A 13,010-nucleotide genomic window follows, 5' to 3' on the forward strand; every position below is an offset into this window, starting at 1 on the left:
TCTCTTATTTCATCTCTTGTGGATCATTCTCAAAAGCCAAGTTTCTTCCCAGATTTTGCACTGTTTTGTTTGTGAATTGTGAAAAAAAGTCCAGCCTCTTTGCTCACTAATAAAATGGTGTGCGTAATGACGTCATCCCTACGTCATCCCAGCTCTTGAGACGTTTCCATAAGTAATTTCACGCACTGTATATGGCAAATTATACCGTATCTTTTGTATCTCAAATATTGTAAAAAGAGAGTGTGACAATTTAAATTTTCTAGTTTACACCTTACTATTTTCACAAATAATATGATCAAATTAAGAAATATTAGGAAATATCAGAAGAAGATGGCGAAGTCGAGCAGCTTGTCTGACAGAACTGCATGCAACAGTACAATACAATTTATACTGTAAAAAAGGAAACATCATAAAAGGAACATCAAATTAAGATTTGTAAACTAGAAAAAAAAATTATTACCTCTCAAACATCATTCATCCTTATTTTTGTAATGCATCTTATTCTTACCAAATACCAACAGTAATAAAATAATTGTATGTATAATTAAATGATATGAATATAATAGATAATGCACCTTTGAACATTAAAGAGAAACTGTGCTTTAATGAGAGCAACACCCAGAACACCGACGCTTCATGTAGTCTGTCATGTGACACCACATTTATTTACGATAAAGCCCTATTTCCAAACTAATTTTTTGCGACATTTAAAGCGCAATTTATGCGCTAAAGTTAATTGGAAAAAAATTGTGACAATGGCATTTCCATCAGCTAAAACTTTTTTCGAATAAAAAAAATTGGCTAGAAACATGGCTATTGAAATTCGGTCTAAATGGATCCAGACCATAAAAAAAAAAGTGAGACTGTGTATTGTGCTGCTGTATTATTCTGCTAGTTAAAAGTGTATTAACTTAGAACATTGCTGTGAGCTTGTGATTCATGCGCAAACATGTCTGCCAGCGCGGCATCGCACGTCAAGTTCGTAGAGAGCTTTATTCAGTCCATTTTAAATTCTGATTTTGGCCGCCTCTCAAATCGGCTGAGGTAGTAACGTGACGCTAACCGCAGACAAACGGCTAGTAGTGACAGCAGCGGCAATCCACCTGTCACTCAAGTGACCACTACCTTAATTATGCAGGACTTTAAGGCTTAATAACATTTAAACAGATGAGTTATAAAAAAATTCACCCCCCTCACAGTTGTTATGAAGGGCAAAATTGGCTATATAGACCAAAACCACTTTTTGCACCAGGCTGTAAACATGTTTTTTTTTCTGCTGTAAAGTTGGTCATTTTTACATGGGGGAGATACAGATTTGACTCACTTTTGCATCCAGCCTCAAGCGGCCAATCGATGAATTGCAGTTTAACTCACTTCCCTGTTCTTCCCGGTTTCAAGAGAAAGACGGAGAGGTTGCCGCTTGATCCAGACACAAAAAAACTGAAAAAACACACAAGGATTCTTCATGCTCTTTACTTGTGTATTTGCTACTTTTGTTTTCTTATTGATGCTAGTTGTGCTGCTTATGAATATATAATACTTTTTTATGTCATTAAAATAGTTAAATATAGCTAAAAATAGATAAATATATCATAAAAAAATACTTTTTAATGTTTAATTATATATATCAATAGTGTGTCCATGAGCATGTGTGTGAGATCAGGTTGAAAGATAAACTAAAGAGTTAATCAGGTTAAAGAGATAAACTGCTGAAGAATTGTATCATTGTTTCTTTTCAGAAATCGAGGCAAAGGAAGCATGTGACTGGCTGAGGGCGGCGGGATTCCCACAGTATGCCCAACTTTATGAGGGTAAGAAATGGGATTAATATCTATAAACATAGACACAGATGTCAAAGAATTGCTCGTTGATTCTGTGGCCTCAACAAATGTCTGCAGTGTGGTTGCAGCTGTGAGGTTAAGTGACGGTAAAAAATCAGGAATGCAGTGAGAGAGAGAGAAAGAGTTGCTTTGAGTTTGAGATCATACCTATCCCATCCCACCTCAACTGGGCGGACAGAAGCCAAGCAGTGATCACAAGCTGAATTATTCTTGATTTTCCGCTTCAGACATATGGAATAAAAACTGCATTTATACAGCTGTGTGCTCCATTTGTCAGCACATTTTTCTTCTTCCCTCTTTATCTTTTCTGGTCATTTTCGGGCCACAGCGAGCTATTTGCAGACTAGAGTTTCTATCCAAAGGGAGGAAGAGGTCATGGGAAAAAGTCTTCATTATCACTGCCGGGAAAATACAGGCCTTTGCCTCAGTCTTCCGCATAGGCCAACAAAGGGGTCGAGAGGATACTGTTCTCTCTGCCGCTCTCTCTCTCTCTTTTCCCCTGACTCCTCCTTATGATGCTTTACGTCAATGAGTGATAAAATGTCAACAATTCTATATTTAATGCCGTGTAAATTCATAGCTTGGCTCTCATGAGAAAATGGAAAAAGCTCTCTTTGGCCTTGTGAGGTTATTATGCCATTATGCCATAAATGAACTCCCATATTCCACTGGGAAAATACCTTAGTGTTCATCCTGATCTGTCTCTCCTCCTTTTTGCTAATTGTCTGCATTTGTTTGAGTCATTTCTAGTGAGCGATTACCTATGGTTCAGGTTCAGAGCTGGTCTGGGTAACACTTTACAAAAAACATAAAAGCTTACAATGACTTCAGTCATTACTAGAGAGTTATCATGCTTTTCACTTTAGAATACTGTCCCAAAGAAGTAATTATTCCTTCTGAATGATTTGGTAATTCTTGAATCATTACTAGTGCGTTACCACAATCTTCACTTTAGAATGAATTATACATTATGCATTATTCACATTAACTAAGAACTATGTTCATAGTTAATCATTAACTATGAACATAGTTCTTAGTAGTCCTCTGGGAAGTATGAAAAAAAAGGTTTCACTTTATTTTGATGGTCCCTTTAACACATTATGTTGACTATAAGTTACCTTGCACCTACAATTGGGAGAACAAGTATTTGATACATTGCCGATTTTGCAGGTTTTCCTACTTACAAAGCATGTAGAGGTCTGTAATTTTTATCATAGGTACACTTCAACTGTGAGAGACGGAATCTAAAACAAAAATTGTATGATTTTTAAATAATTAATTTGCATTTTATTGCATGACATAAGTATTTGATCACCTACAAACCAGTAATAATTCCGTCTCTCACAGACCTGTTAGTTTTTCTTTAAGAAGCCCTCCTGTTCTCCACTCATTACCTGTATTAACTGCACCTGTTTGAACTTGTTACCTGTATAAAAGACACCTGTCCACACACTCAATCAAACAGACTCCAACCTCTCCACAATGGCCAAGACCAGAGAGCTGTGTAAGGACATCAGGGATAAAATTGTAGACCTGCACAAGGCTGGGATGGGCTACAGGACAATAGGCAAGCAGCTTGGTGAGAAGGCAACAACTGTTGGCGCAATTATTAGAAAATGGAAGAAGTTCAAGATGACGGTCAATCTCCCTCGGTCTGGGGCAAGATCTCACCTCGTGGGGCATCAATGATCATGAGGAAGGTGAGGGATCAGCCCAGAACTACATGGCAGGACATGGTCAATGACCTGAAGAGAGCTAGGATCACAGTCTCAAAGAAAACCATTAGTAACACACTAGGCCGTCACGGATTAAAGGGGTCATATAATGGTACATGCACTTTTACAAGTTGATTGTACTGAAATGTGTGTTGGCAGTGCCTGTACACAACCATCATAAAATGATAGAAATCCATCCAGTGTTTTTTTTAAAATCTTCTTTTACGTTTCCCCCCATCTCAAATCAAGCTGTTAGATATTGTGACGTTACAAAATCGACGCCCCTCCCACAATTGCTGATTGACAGGTGCGTTTCAACACAGACCCGCCCTTGCTCGTGAGCGAGCTGTCAATCATAGCCCGCGCGGACTGGCGCGGTCATTGTTGATAGCCGGAGCACTGTCTGTCTATGAGCAGAATGGCGGTGTTCTGTTCTTCGGTGCAATAACGAACACAGCAGTCATATTGATGTTCCTAAATCCGAACCGCTGAAGACGCAATGGCTGAGTTTGTTTTCGAAGGGAATATTACTCACGATCAACCTCAATGCTTTCATGTTTGCGAGCGTGAATCATTTCACACACCAGACTGCTTTATAAACTAGGTCAGTATAAAGCTGGTTTTGCTAAGAAGCTGCTCCTGAAAAAAGGATCAGTACCAACTATTCGTGTTCCTGCTGCACCTCCAGGAGAACTGAAGTGATTGAACATTTTATTAACCTTTATATTAATATTTATATTAATCTTTGCAAATCGCTTGCACGCTTCACGAATGCGGCTATTTTTACACTCAGGGTACATTACGGCATGTTTTCTATGTACGACGTTCTCAATATAATTCATAATCCCACGTTTATAATGAACAACGTGTTATGGTTATTGTGTTATTATTACAAACGGTGTCCGCACAGAACAGACGGGCGGGGTGAGCAAAGCTCATTATCATTTAAAGACACATGCACTCAAACGGCATGCTGAAAACAGAGCTGTTTTTGACCAGGTAAAATTTGTGTTTTCTTCCAATACTAATGAGAATTTTTTATTAAAGTATATTACAAACTTTTAATTTAGACCCTAAAGAATCATATTAGCTTGTACAAAAATGGCATTATATGACCCCTTTAAAATCCTGCAGCGCACGCAAGGTCCCCCTGCTCAAGCCAGCGCATGTCCAGGCCCGTCTGAAGTTTGCCAATGACCATCTGGATGATCGAGAGGAGGAATGGGAGAAGGTCATGTGGTCTGATGAGACAAAAATAGAGCTTTTTGGTCTAAACTACACTCGTCGTGTTTGGAGGAAGAAGAAGGATGAGTACAACCCCCAAGAACACCATCCCAACCGTGAAGCATGGAGGTGGAAACATCATTCTTTATGCTTTTCTGCAAAGGGGACAGGACGACTGCACCGTATTGAGGGGAGGATGGATGGGGCCATGTATCGCGAGATCTTGGCCAACAACCTCCTTCCCTCAGTAAGAGCATTGAAGATAGGTTGTGGCTGGGTCTTCCAGCATGACAACGACCGGAAACACACAGCCAGGGCAACTAAGGAGTGGCTCCGTAAGAAGCATCTCAAGGTCCTGGAGTGGCCTAGCCAGTCTCCAGACCTTAACCCAATAGAAAATCTTTGGAGGGAGCTGAAAGTCCGTATTGCCCAGCGACAGCCCCGAAACCTGAAGGATCTGGAGGAGTGGGCCAAAATCCCTGCTGCAGTGTGTGCAAACCTGGTCAAGAACGACAGGAAACGTATGATCTCTGTAATTGCAAACAAAGGTTTCTATACCAAATATTAAGTTCTGCTTTTCTGATGTATCAAATACTTATGTCATGCAATAAAATGCTAATTAATTACTTAAAAATCGTACAATGTGATTTTCTGGATTTTTGTTTTAGATTCCGACACTCACAGTTGAAGAGTACCTATGATAAAAATTACAGACCTCTACATGCTTTGTAAGTGGGAAAACCTGCAAAATCGACAGTTTATCAAATACTTGTTCTCCCCACTGTACATGTCTACTAACTCTCATTAGAGTGTTATTAGAGTATTAGTAGACTGTTATGGTTAGGGTTAGAATAAGTTGACATGTACTTACAAAGTTAATTATAGAATGTCTGTTGGAGGACCATCACAATAAAAAGATAGCAGATATTAGAAGAGTCTACTAATACTCTAATGAGAGTTTGTTGACACATAGGTGCAACGTTACTTATAGTCAACAGATTGTTCAAAAGGGACCATCAAAATAAAGTGATCAATAATAGTTATTGTTTAGCTAATAGTGAACTACCTCATTCAATTGAGTGATATTATTAACTAATTAGATAATCAGAGTTTCTTGTCAATAGCAGTTACTAGAATGTTAATATTGCATTACTCATTTGTTCCTGTGTAGTTATTCATCAATGACGGAACCCTATTCTAAAGTGTTACCCTGGTCTGCTGTGTACAGTATAATGTAATCAGTGAAGGAGCGTCTGCCAGAGATAGCGTTTGATTTATAAGAATTACACCACAGCTGCTGTGGATCTGTGATCCTGTGCAGAACCTCCGCAGATGTCTGGCTGGACGAACTAGAAACATTTTATCCACTTATCTCTATTTGTTTATTTCTCCCTTTCTAGTTGAATTCATGATTGTGATTCGCTTTATATGTCTTGAAAATATCATTAAATAACATGCACATAATCCATATGTGAACTTTTGAAGATGTTGGTTACATTAAACCTCTTGAACAGGACAGAAAAGTGATCTGCTTCCTGTCTCTGCCTACAGATTCCCAGTTTCCCATTGAAATATCCGCAGTCAAGAGGGACCATGACTTTCTCGACAAAGACCTTGTGGAGCCTCTTTGCCGGTAAGTTTCTAAATGTCTAGATTATCTCAATATTTTGAGATTGTTGAGATTGAGAGTCTTGCAGTCTACAGGATGGAATCTGATACACCGTCTTTACTTAAAATGACAGCTGTGAAAATCAAAGGCCTTACTGTCAATCACTCGAGCTCTGATGGCTATGTTGTTCTGGCCGTTTATGTTTAGCAATATGGCAGCTTTAAGGACAACATGAAATTAAAATCATTCACATTTACTTTCTAATTTAATGTTGCTGGTCTTATTGTGCACAATGATGTAGTAGCTTTCTCTGCCACTGAAACAACTCTTCTTTTTTATGAGCAAACATGTTTGAAGAAACTTCACAGTTCTTTTTAAGACCAGTACCCAACCAGACGAAACACTATAGTTGCCCCCCATCCTGCATGTACAAGTACGAGAAAGCTTGGCGGTGCTAGCCCGGTGGCGACCTCACCTCTGTAGCTGTCTGACCCATGTCCTCCATAAAGTCTGTCCCCTTCCCCGTCGCTTTGATCCCTAATGCAGCCCCCGTGGAGTCCGCTCTGATGTCCCTCTCAAAGGCCTGAGGGAGAGCAGGGTGGGGGGGGGGGTAGCGGGATAGGCTACTAACAGATGGTTGTGTGTGTTTTCGTGAAACGAGGCCCGGGGTTTGAGACGTTGAGGGTTTCTAGCAGGTTGTCTCCCTGTCTAATGCCACTAATGACAGCGTTAGGGAGATCTGACAGCTTTACTGTCAGAGAATACACACACTACTCTTAAGGACGGTGTCTGCTGGAATGATAATGGTGTTTCATTATCACGCCACAGACACGATACTTACGCATATTTATGTGGCCATCTGGGCCTGGATGCTTAATTAGGGAATCTAGATTGAAAAGTGGAGCAGATTGTTTCGGCAGACAGCTGATTAACAGAGCTGATGTCATGACGGAACATTTTAGCGTGTCAAAAACAACAAGTCTGGTTTTATAGGTAAAATAATAGCTTGTTTGTGTCTGGAATGGGTATGAAGTGAGGGGTCTGCAGTCTTTTGTAGAGTAAAGAAGATTGTGTCTGTGTGTGTAAAAAGGGGTGGAGGAAAACTCTTCAGGGGTGAAGATCAGTCAGATGAGAACGTTAAAGGGCGCTTTAGGGTTAGATCAAAGAGGAGGTGGACGAGAAGGTGGATTGCCCACTCTCTCGCTCTTTATCATTCTGTTTTTCCTTCTTCAGCCCCATCAGAGTCTCATTCATTCATGGCCATGTCTTGAAAGAGATTAGAACCTATGGCTGCCAAGCTGTCCCGTCACTCTTTCCGGCAGCCAATCAGGACACAGATAGTGAGAGTTTCTTGAAATCTATACCTGCACGTAGAGAGGCAAACAGAGGTTAGACGAGTGTAGGATCTACAGTGGATTGTCTCTCTCTCTCTCTCTCTCTCTCTCTCTCTCTCTCTCTCTCTCTCTCTCTCTCTCTCTCTCTCTCTGTGGCTGTATGGTTTCTTTGTGGTGGAGATGAGAGTGACGGATGCACCAGTGACTGTGTCTTCTCTCTTCCAGTCGACTCAACACTCTGAACAAGTGTGCCTCCATGAAACTGGACGTGAGCCTCCCCAAGAAGAAAGTAAGTGGCTGTTTAATCGATTCTTTTTTGGTTCAAATTTTTTTCAACGAAATATCTGTCATATTTACAAACAATGAAAATGTATTATTGAAAGTATAATGTACAGTGTGTATATATGTATATCGTGATATACGTCTATACTGCCATTCAAAGGTTTGGGGTCAGTAAGATTTTTTATGTCTCACCAAGGCTGCATTTATTTGATTGAAATACAATAAAACAGCAATATTGTGAAATATTACTAGAATTTAAAAGAACTGTTTTAATATATTTTAAAATGTAGTTTATTTTTAAAAAAGCTGAATATTCAGCACCATTACGCCAGTCTTCAGCGTCACATGATCTTTCAGAAATCATCTAATATGTTGATTTGCAGCTCAATAAACATTTCTTATTATTATCAATGCTGAAAACAGTTATATCATTACTGTATTACATTATATTGAATACATAAGATTTTTGTGCATTACAGTAATGAGAATTTTGGGGGGAATGTCCTTCATTGTCATGAAAGTAATTTCATAGTGTCTATTCAAAATACATTTTCAAATAATGAAAAAACATTTCTTATGGCTATTCACCCTTTTATTTTAGAGACAAATGAAAATGAAATATCTGTTCTATTAAATAAACTGCAAAGTTTTTACAATTACTATAATGGCTTTGGTTTATGGTACAGGTATGTCTGCGAAATAAAAATCTCTTTAGAGTAAATCTGTCCGTCTAGGTTTTAAAAATGGCTTTTTGGCTTGTGAACTGCTTATAACAAAGAAGATTATATAAAAAGAGCAGCCGTTCACAGTCAATAGAATTGATGATGGTTTTAAAGCACAGAAGTGTCAGTTTAATCTTCATTCAAGACTCTTTGACTGTTTACTCAGGGGTCGTATTTCAGACTAATTATGATTGTAAGCTGTGGATCTCATTCAGTAGGTCATTTCTGATGCTTCTGCTTCTACTGACGTCTCAGGCATGTGAAAGGGGTCTTTGGGTGTTGCTGTCTTTAACACATCCAGATGGTGATATGATACCTGTTATGTTCATGTCCTCTTGTTTGGATGATATTTGAGAATTCCCCTAACCAGCTAGTATGACTTAGGGGATGTTTTTGAAATGGTATTCTGACATTTTTCAAATACCATGAGCCTCTTTTGACATCATCACTATTATTCAATTTAAATGTATGAGGTCTGTGATATTTTAAATAGGAAATGGGATGTGAAAGTATATACAATGCTAAGAGGGTGTCAGAGCCATTCACAGCTCTTTCCTGTACTGTGAGTTCACATGTCAGGACTTTTCTATCTATAAAACATATTGGTTACATCTGAACAATGAAGACTTAATATCTATCAATATATCATTATGTTAATCACACTTCATTTTTTTTTTAATAACTGAATAAATTACAACTATAAATAAATTAGTAATTTGACTGTCATTTGATTTTTTTTTTTCTGTTTTAGAAAGAAAGACAACAGCTGTGGGAAAGAGATTCAATTCCAAATAAAAACGAAAAAGAAATTATACATTTGCATTAAAAAGATCAAATTAAGACTCATTTTAAAAACATTTGCAAAATAATTTATGAGCATATTTAAATCCCCAAACATAATTGTTGGTAGCTTAACGCAAAGCAAAAAAAAATATCAAATTCTCATTACTGTAATGCAAAGTGACATTATTTAAAGTACACTGAAGTACAGTATGTTCCATAACATTTTCTTTTTTTTTTATTATTATGCGTGTTTTTTTATTTATTATTACTATATATCATTTAATATAATTATACTAAGGAGTTCTGGGTGGTTGCTAGAGCCTTGGTAAGCTAGTTAGTTGCATACTGGCCCTAGTCAAAAGAGCCCATCTCCAAGTCTTAATGATATTTTTTGTGGCAGGGGTGTCCAATCCTGCTCCTGGAGGGTCACTGTCCTGCAGAGTTATGCTCCAACCCAAATTAAACACACATGAACCAGCTAATCAAGCTCTTACTAGGCATACTAGAAACAGGCAGGAGTGTTGAGGCAAGTTGGAGCTAAACTCTGCAGGATAGTGGTCCTCCGGGACTGAGTTTGATTCGTCCACTGAATCAGAATTGCAAGTCAGTTTTTACTTATACCACAGAATAATGTCTAAATACTGTACAGTTTAGGAGCTGAAAATTTTACTCAAAAATATGTCGAACTAAGTCTATTCCTGTGCTTTCTTGTGCCTGCAGAGTGAGGACTCTGATGAGGAGGACCTGCTGGCCATCAGCAATAGATGGACATTTGAGTGGAACAGTCGGCGCTGGTCACGTATGCAAGACATCGATTACCTCTTGGGTAGAGAAGAGGAGCGGAGCCCCTCAGAGGTGGGTGAGCATCTGCGGACCACTGTGAGCAGCGAGAGCATTCTGACAGACCTCAGTGAGCCGGAGATCTGCTCCCTGCACAGTGAAGACTCATTGGCTGCCATGCCTGACTCCGCCTCGCTCACCCCACTGCACTTACCCAGAGAGCTGCCTCATTACAATTCACTTCCTGCCAAGAGCAGGCGACGTGGACGCACACGCGCCAAAGACTTTCTGAGGAGGATGGAGACGCTGGGTCGGACGTGGGGGCCATCGATGGGTCGTTCAGAGCGACGCTCTTTGGTTATTAGTGGCCCAGTTCTGCAAAGCGAACCAGAGGCGTTAAAGACACTACAATGTGTTCAGATTTTTAACGACGGGCCTCTAAACTCTGAAAACATGCCATCTGCCAACAACTGCCCAAATTCGTTGGCCAGCAGTGAGGCCAGCAGCCAGTCGGAGACCAGCGGTAGTACCGGAAGCACGCCGAACATGAAGGGACGCGTCTCAAACTTGTATCCTCCTGGTAAACGTGCAGGTGTCTACCTCGAAGACATTGATGTTCTCGCCGGCGCCCCCCAGAGGAGGAGACCGGTTGAAAAGAGCCGCAAAAATGATTTCCGCTCCTATGATGAGCTATTGGTGCATATCCCAAAAGATCACAAACCTGGTACCTTCCCTAAAGCACTGTCAATCGAGAGTCTGACACCAGCCAGTAAGGGACAAAGAAACTGGAAGGTTCTGGATTCAGAGCCACAGCTGTATAAGTGCAGGAAAGTTGGCGGAAGGGAACTCCGGCCCGTGACGCGCTGCTGCCCGAGGGGAAGCAGAATCAGCGTGTACGATAACGTACCTGGCTCACACCTCTATGCGAGCACGGGGGACTTATTGGACCTTGAAAAGGAGGATATATTCCCACATTTAGATGACATACTGCAGCATGTGAATGGCTTGCAGCAGATCGTGGACCATTGGTCCAAAAATGTCTTGCCGGAGAGTGAAGGGGATGGGGAGGGGGAGGGCAGCAGGGGGCGGGACCAGAGGATTATTGACGGCCAATCTTCCAGTCAGATCACACTGGACTTTGAGGGGACCTTGTGCGAAGGCCTGACCACTCCAAGTGATGGCAACAGGGACGGGGTTTCGTTAAATGGCACGGACACCTCCAGCACCAGAGAGAGGAGGGACTCGGGGGTGGGAGCTTCTCTCACACGACCACAGTAAGACTTCAGGATGGATATACTGAGAGGCGCTCATTCAAATATCAAAAAACTTTAAAGTGATTTGTGTTCACACTAGCTTGTAAGCTTTAGATATCCATACAGCTTCTCTTATATAAATGTATATCTGCAGGCAGATATAGATGAAAAATTGCTTGAATACTGATCATTGAAATGCATGATACAAAATCTTGTGTGACTGCCCCTTAACAAATTTTTGTGTGGGTTTGGTGTGTAAGAACACAAAACATTTTTTATCATATTGCAGTAGTTATTTTTATTTATACTTTAAAGGGCAGCATTAAATGATCTTTACATGATCAAATGTTCATGAATATTTATGTTTTTGTTGTATTTCTAGCCTTAGATGGCCAAGCTTCAGGATGTCAAACCTCCTCAGCCAATCAGGAATCTCGCTTCAGATATCTAGCCAATCAGTTGGCCAGCTTAGCTTGCTCCAGAAATTCTCTTTATTGCGTCTCACTGCAGTCATGGAAAAATACTCCATGTCCAACAAGCACGGGTGGACTTGGTGAGTTGCCTACAAACAAATTTAGGACTGATCATAAGGATAATTCTATTTTTTTTAGAAAACAGTTGTTCTGCTTAATATTTTTGTGGATTTTTGATTAATAGAAAGTTCAAAAGAAAAAAAAAGAAGAAATCATTTGTTACATGCATTGTCTGTACTGTCACTAATCCTTGCTGAATACAAGTATTAAGTTCTTAAAAAAAAAAAAATACTGACCCCAAACTTTTGAATGGAAGTGTACATACATAAGTCAAGGATTCTTTTAAAGCCACAAGATGAGTCAGTCTTGGTAAGTCCCTGTGGGGTGTCACTGGGGTTTTCTTGTCAGTTATTAGCTCTTATTGAATGACACACTGATCAAAGTGTCTCCTCATTCAAGTGAGTAAAGTGTTAAAACTCCAGAGCTTGTGGAACAGTCTTATCCAGTAAATCACAGTTCTGCCCTCCAACTCTGCACTCTTCCATTTGCACTCCTTCCTGCATTATATATCAAGACTCTTATTGCAGATCCTATACACACAGACAGACTGTACCTTTATATACATACATATGGACATAAAATGATCTCCTCTTCTTAATACTGTGCATATATATATGTTCTTAGGTCAGTGCCAAAATTTATGAAGAGAATGAAGGGACCAGACTACAAGGATAAGGTGGTTTTCGGCGTTCCTCTGATTGTCCACGTCCAGCGGTACGGACACCCTTTGCCCTTAAGCTTACAGCTCGCCCTGCGCTTTTTAAGGAGCCAGTGTTTGGACCAGGTACACGGTTTCATTCACATTTGCAAGATTGATTATAAGGTTCAGTCTAATTTAGGCTACATTCAGACTGTCAGTCCAAATCCAATTTTTGTGCATTTAAGATTGAAATCCAATCAGATTTAGCAAGTGTGAATGGCCAAAAATCACATG

The 13,010-nt window shown here is 39.9% G+C and overlaps 2 protein-coding genes across 5 annotated transcripts in view; one reads left to right on the forward strand and one right to left on the reverse strand.

The window, feature by feature from the left end:
- Positions 1-13,010, forward strand: part of stard13a (StAR related lipid transfer domain containing 13a) — a 50,726-nt gene that overhangs the window by 30,172 nt on the left and 7,544 nt on the right. For all 4 annotated transcript variants that reach the window (XM_082156958.1, XM_082156957.1, XM_082156956.1 and 1 more), the window contains exons 2-7: positions 1,740-1,811; positions 6,332-6,413; positions 7,949-8,012; positions 10,231-11,564; positions 11,926-12,096; positions 12,701-12,860. In XM_082156958.1, the coding sequence (XP_082013084.1) occupies positions 1,740-1,811; positions 6,332-6,413; positions 7,949-8,012; positions 10,231-11,564; positions 11,926-12,096; positions 12,701-12,860 (1,883 nt within the window). The remainder of the gene's footprint in view (positions 1-1,739; positions 1,812-6,331; positions 6,414-7,948; positions 8,013-10,230; positions 11,565-11,925; positions 12,097-12,700; positions 12,861-13,010) is intronic.
- The window catches only part of ccdc169 (coiled-coil domain containing 169), a 239,433-nt gene that overhangs the window by 13,902 nt on the left and 212,521 nt on the right, over positions 1-13,010 (reverse strand). The window lies entirely within an intron of this gene.

This window comes from Leuciscus leuciscus, assembly GCF_965113295.1.
Source record: "Leuciscus leuciscus genome assembly, chromosome: 24".
In the NCBI taxonomy this organism is placed as follows: Eukaryota; Metazoa; Chordata; class Actinopteri; order Cypriniformes; family Leuciscidae; genus Leuciscus; species Leuciscus leuciscus.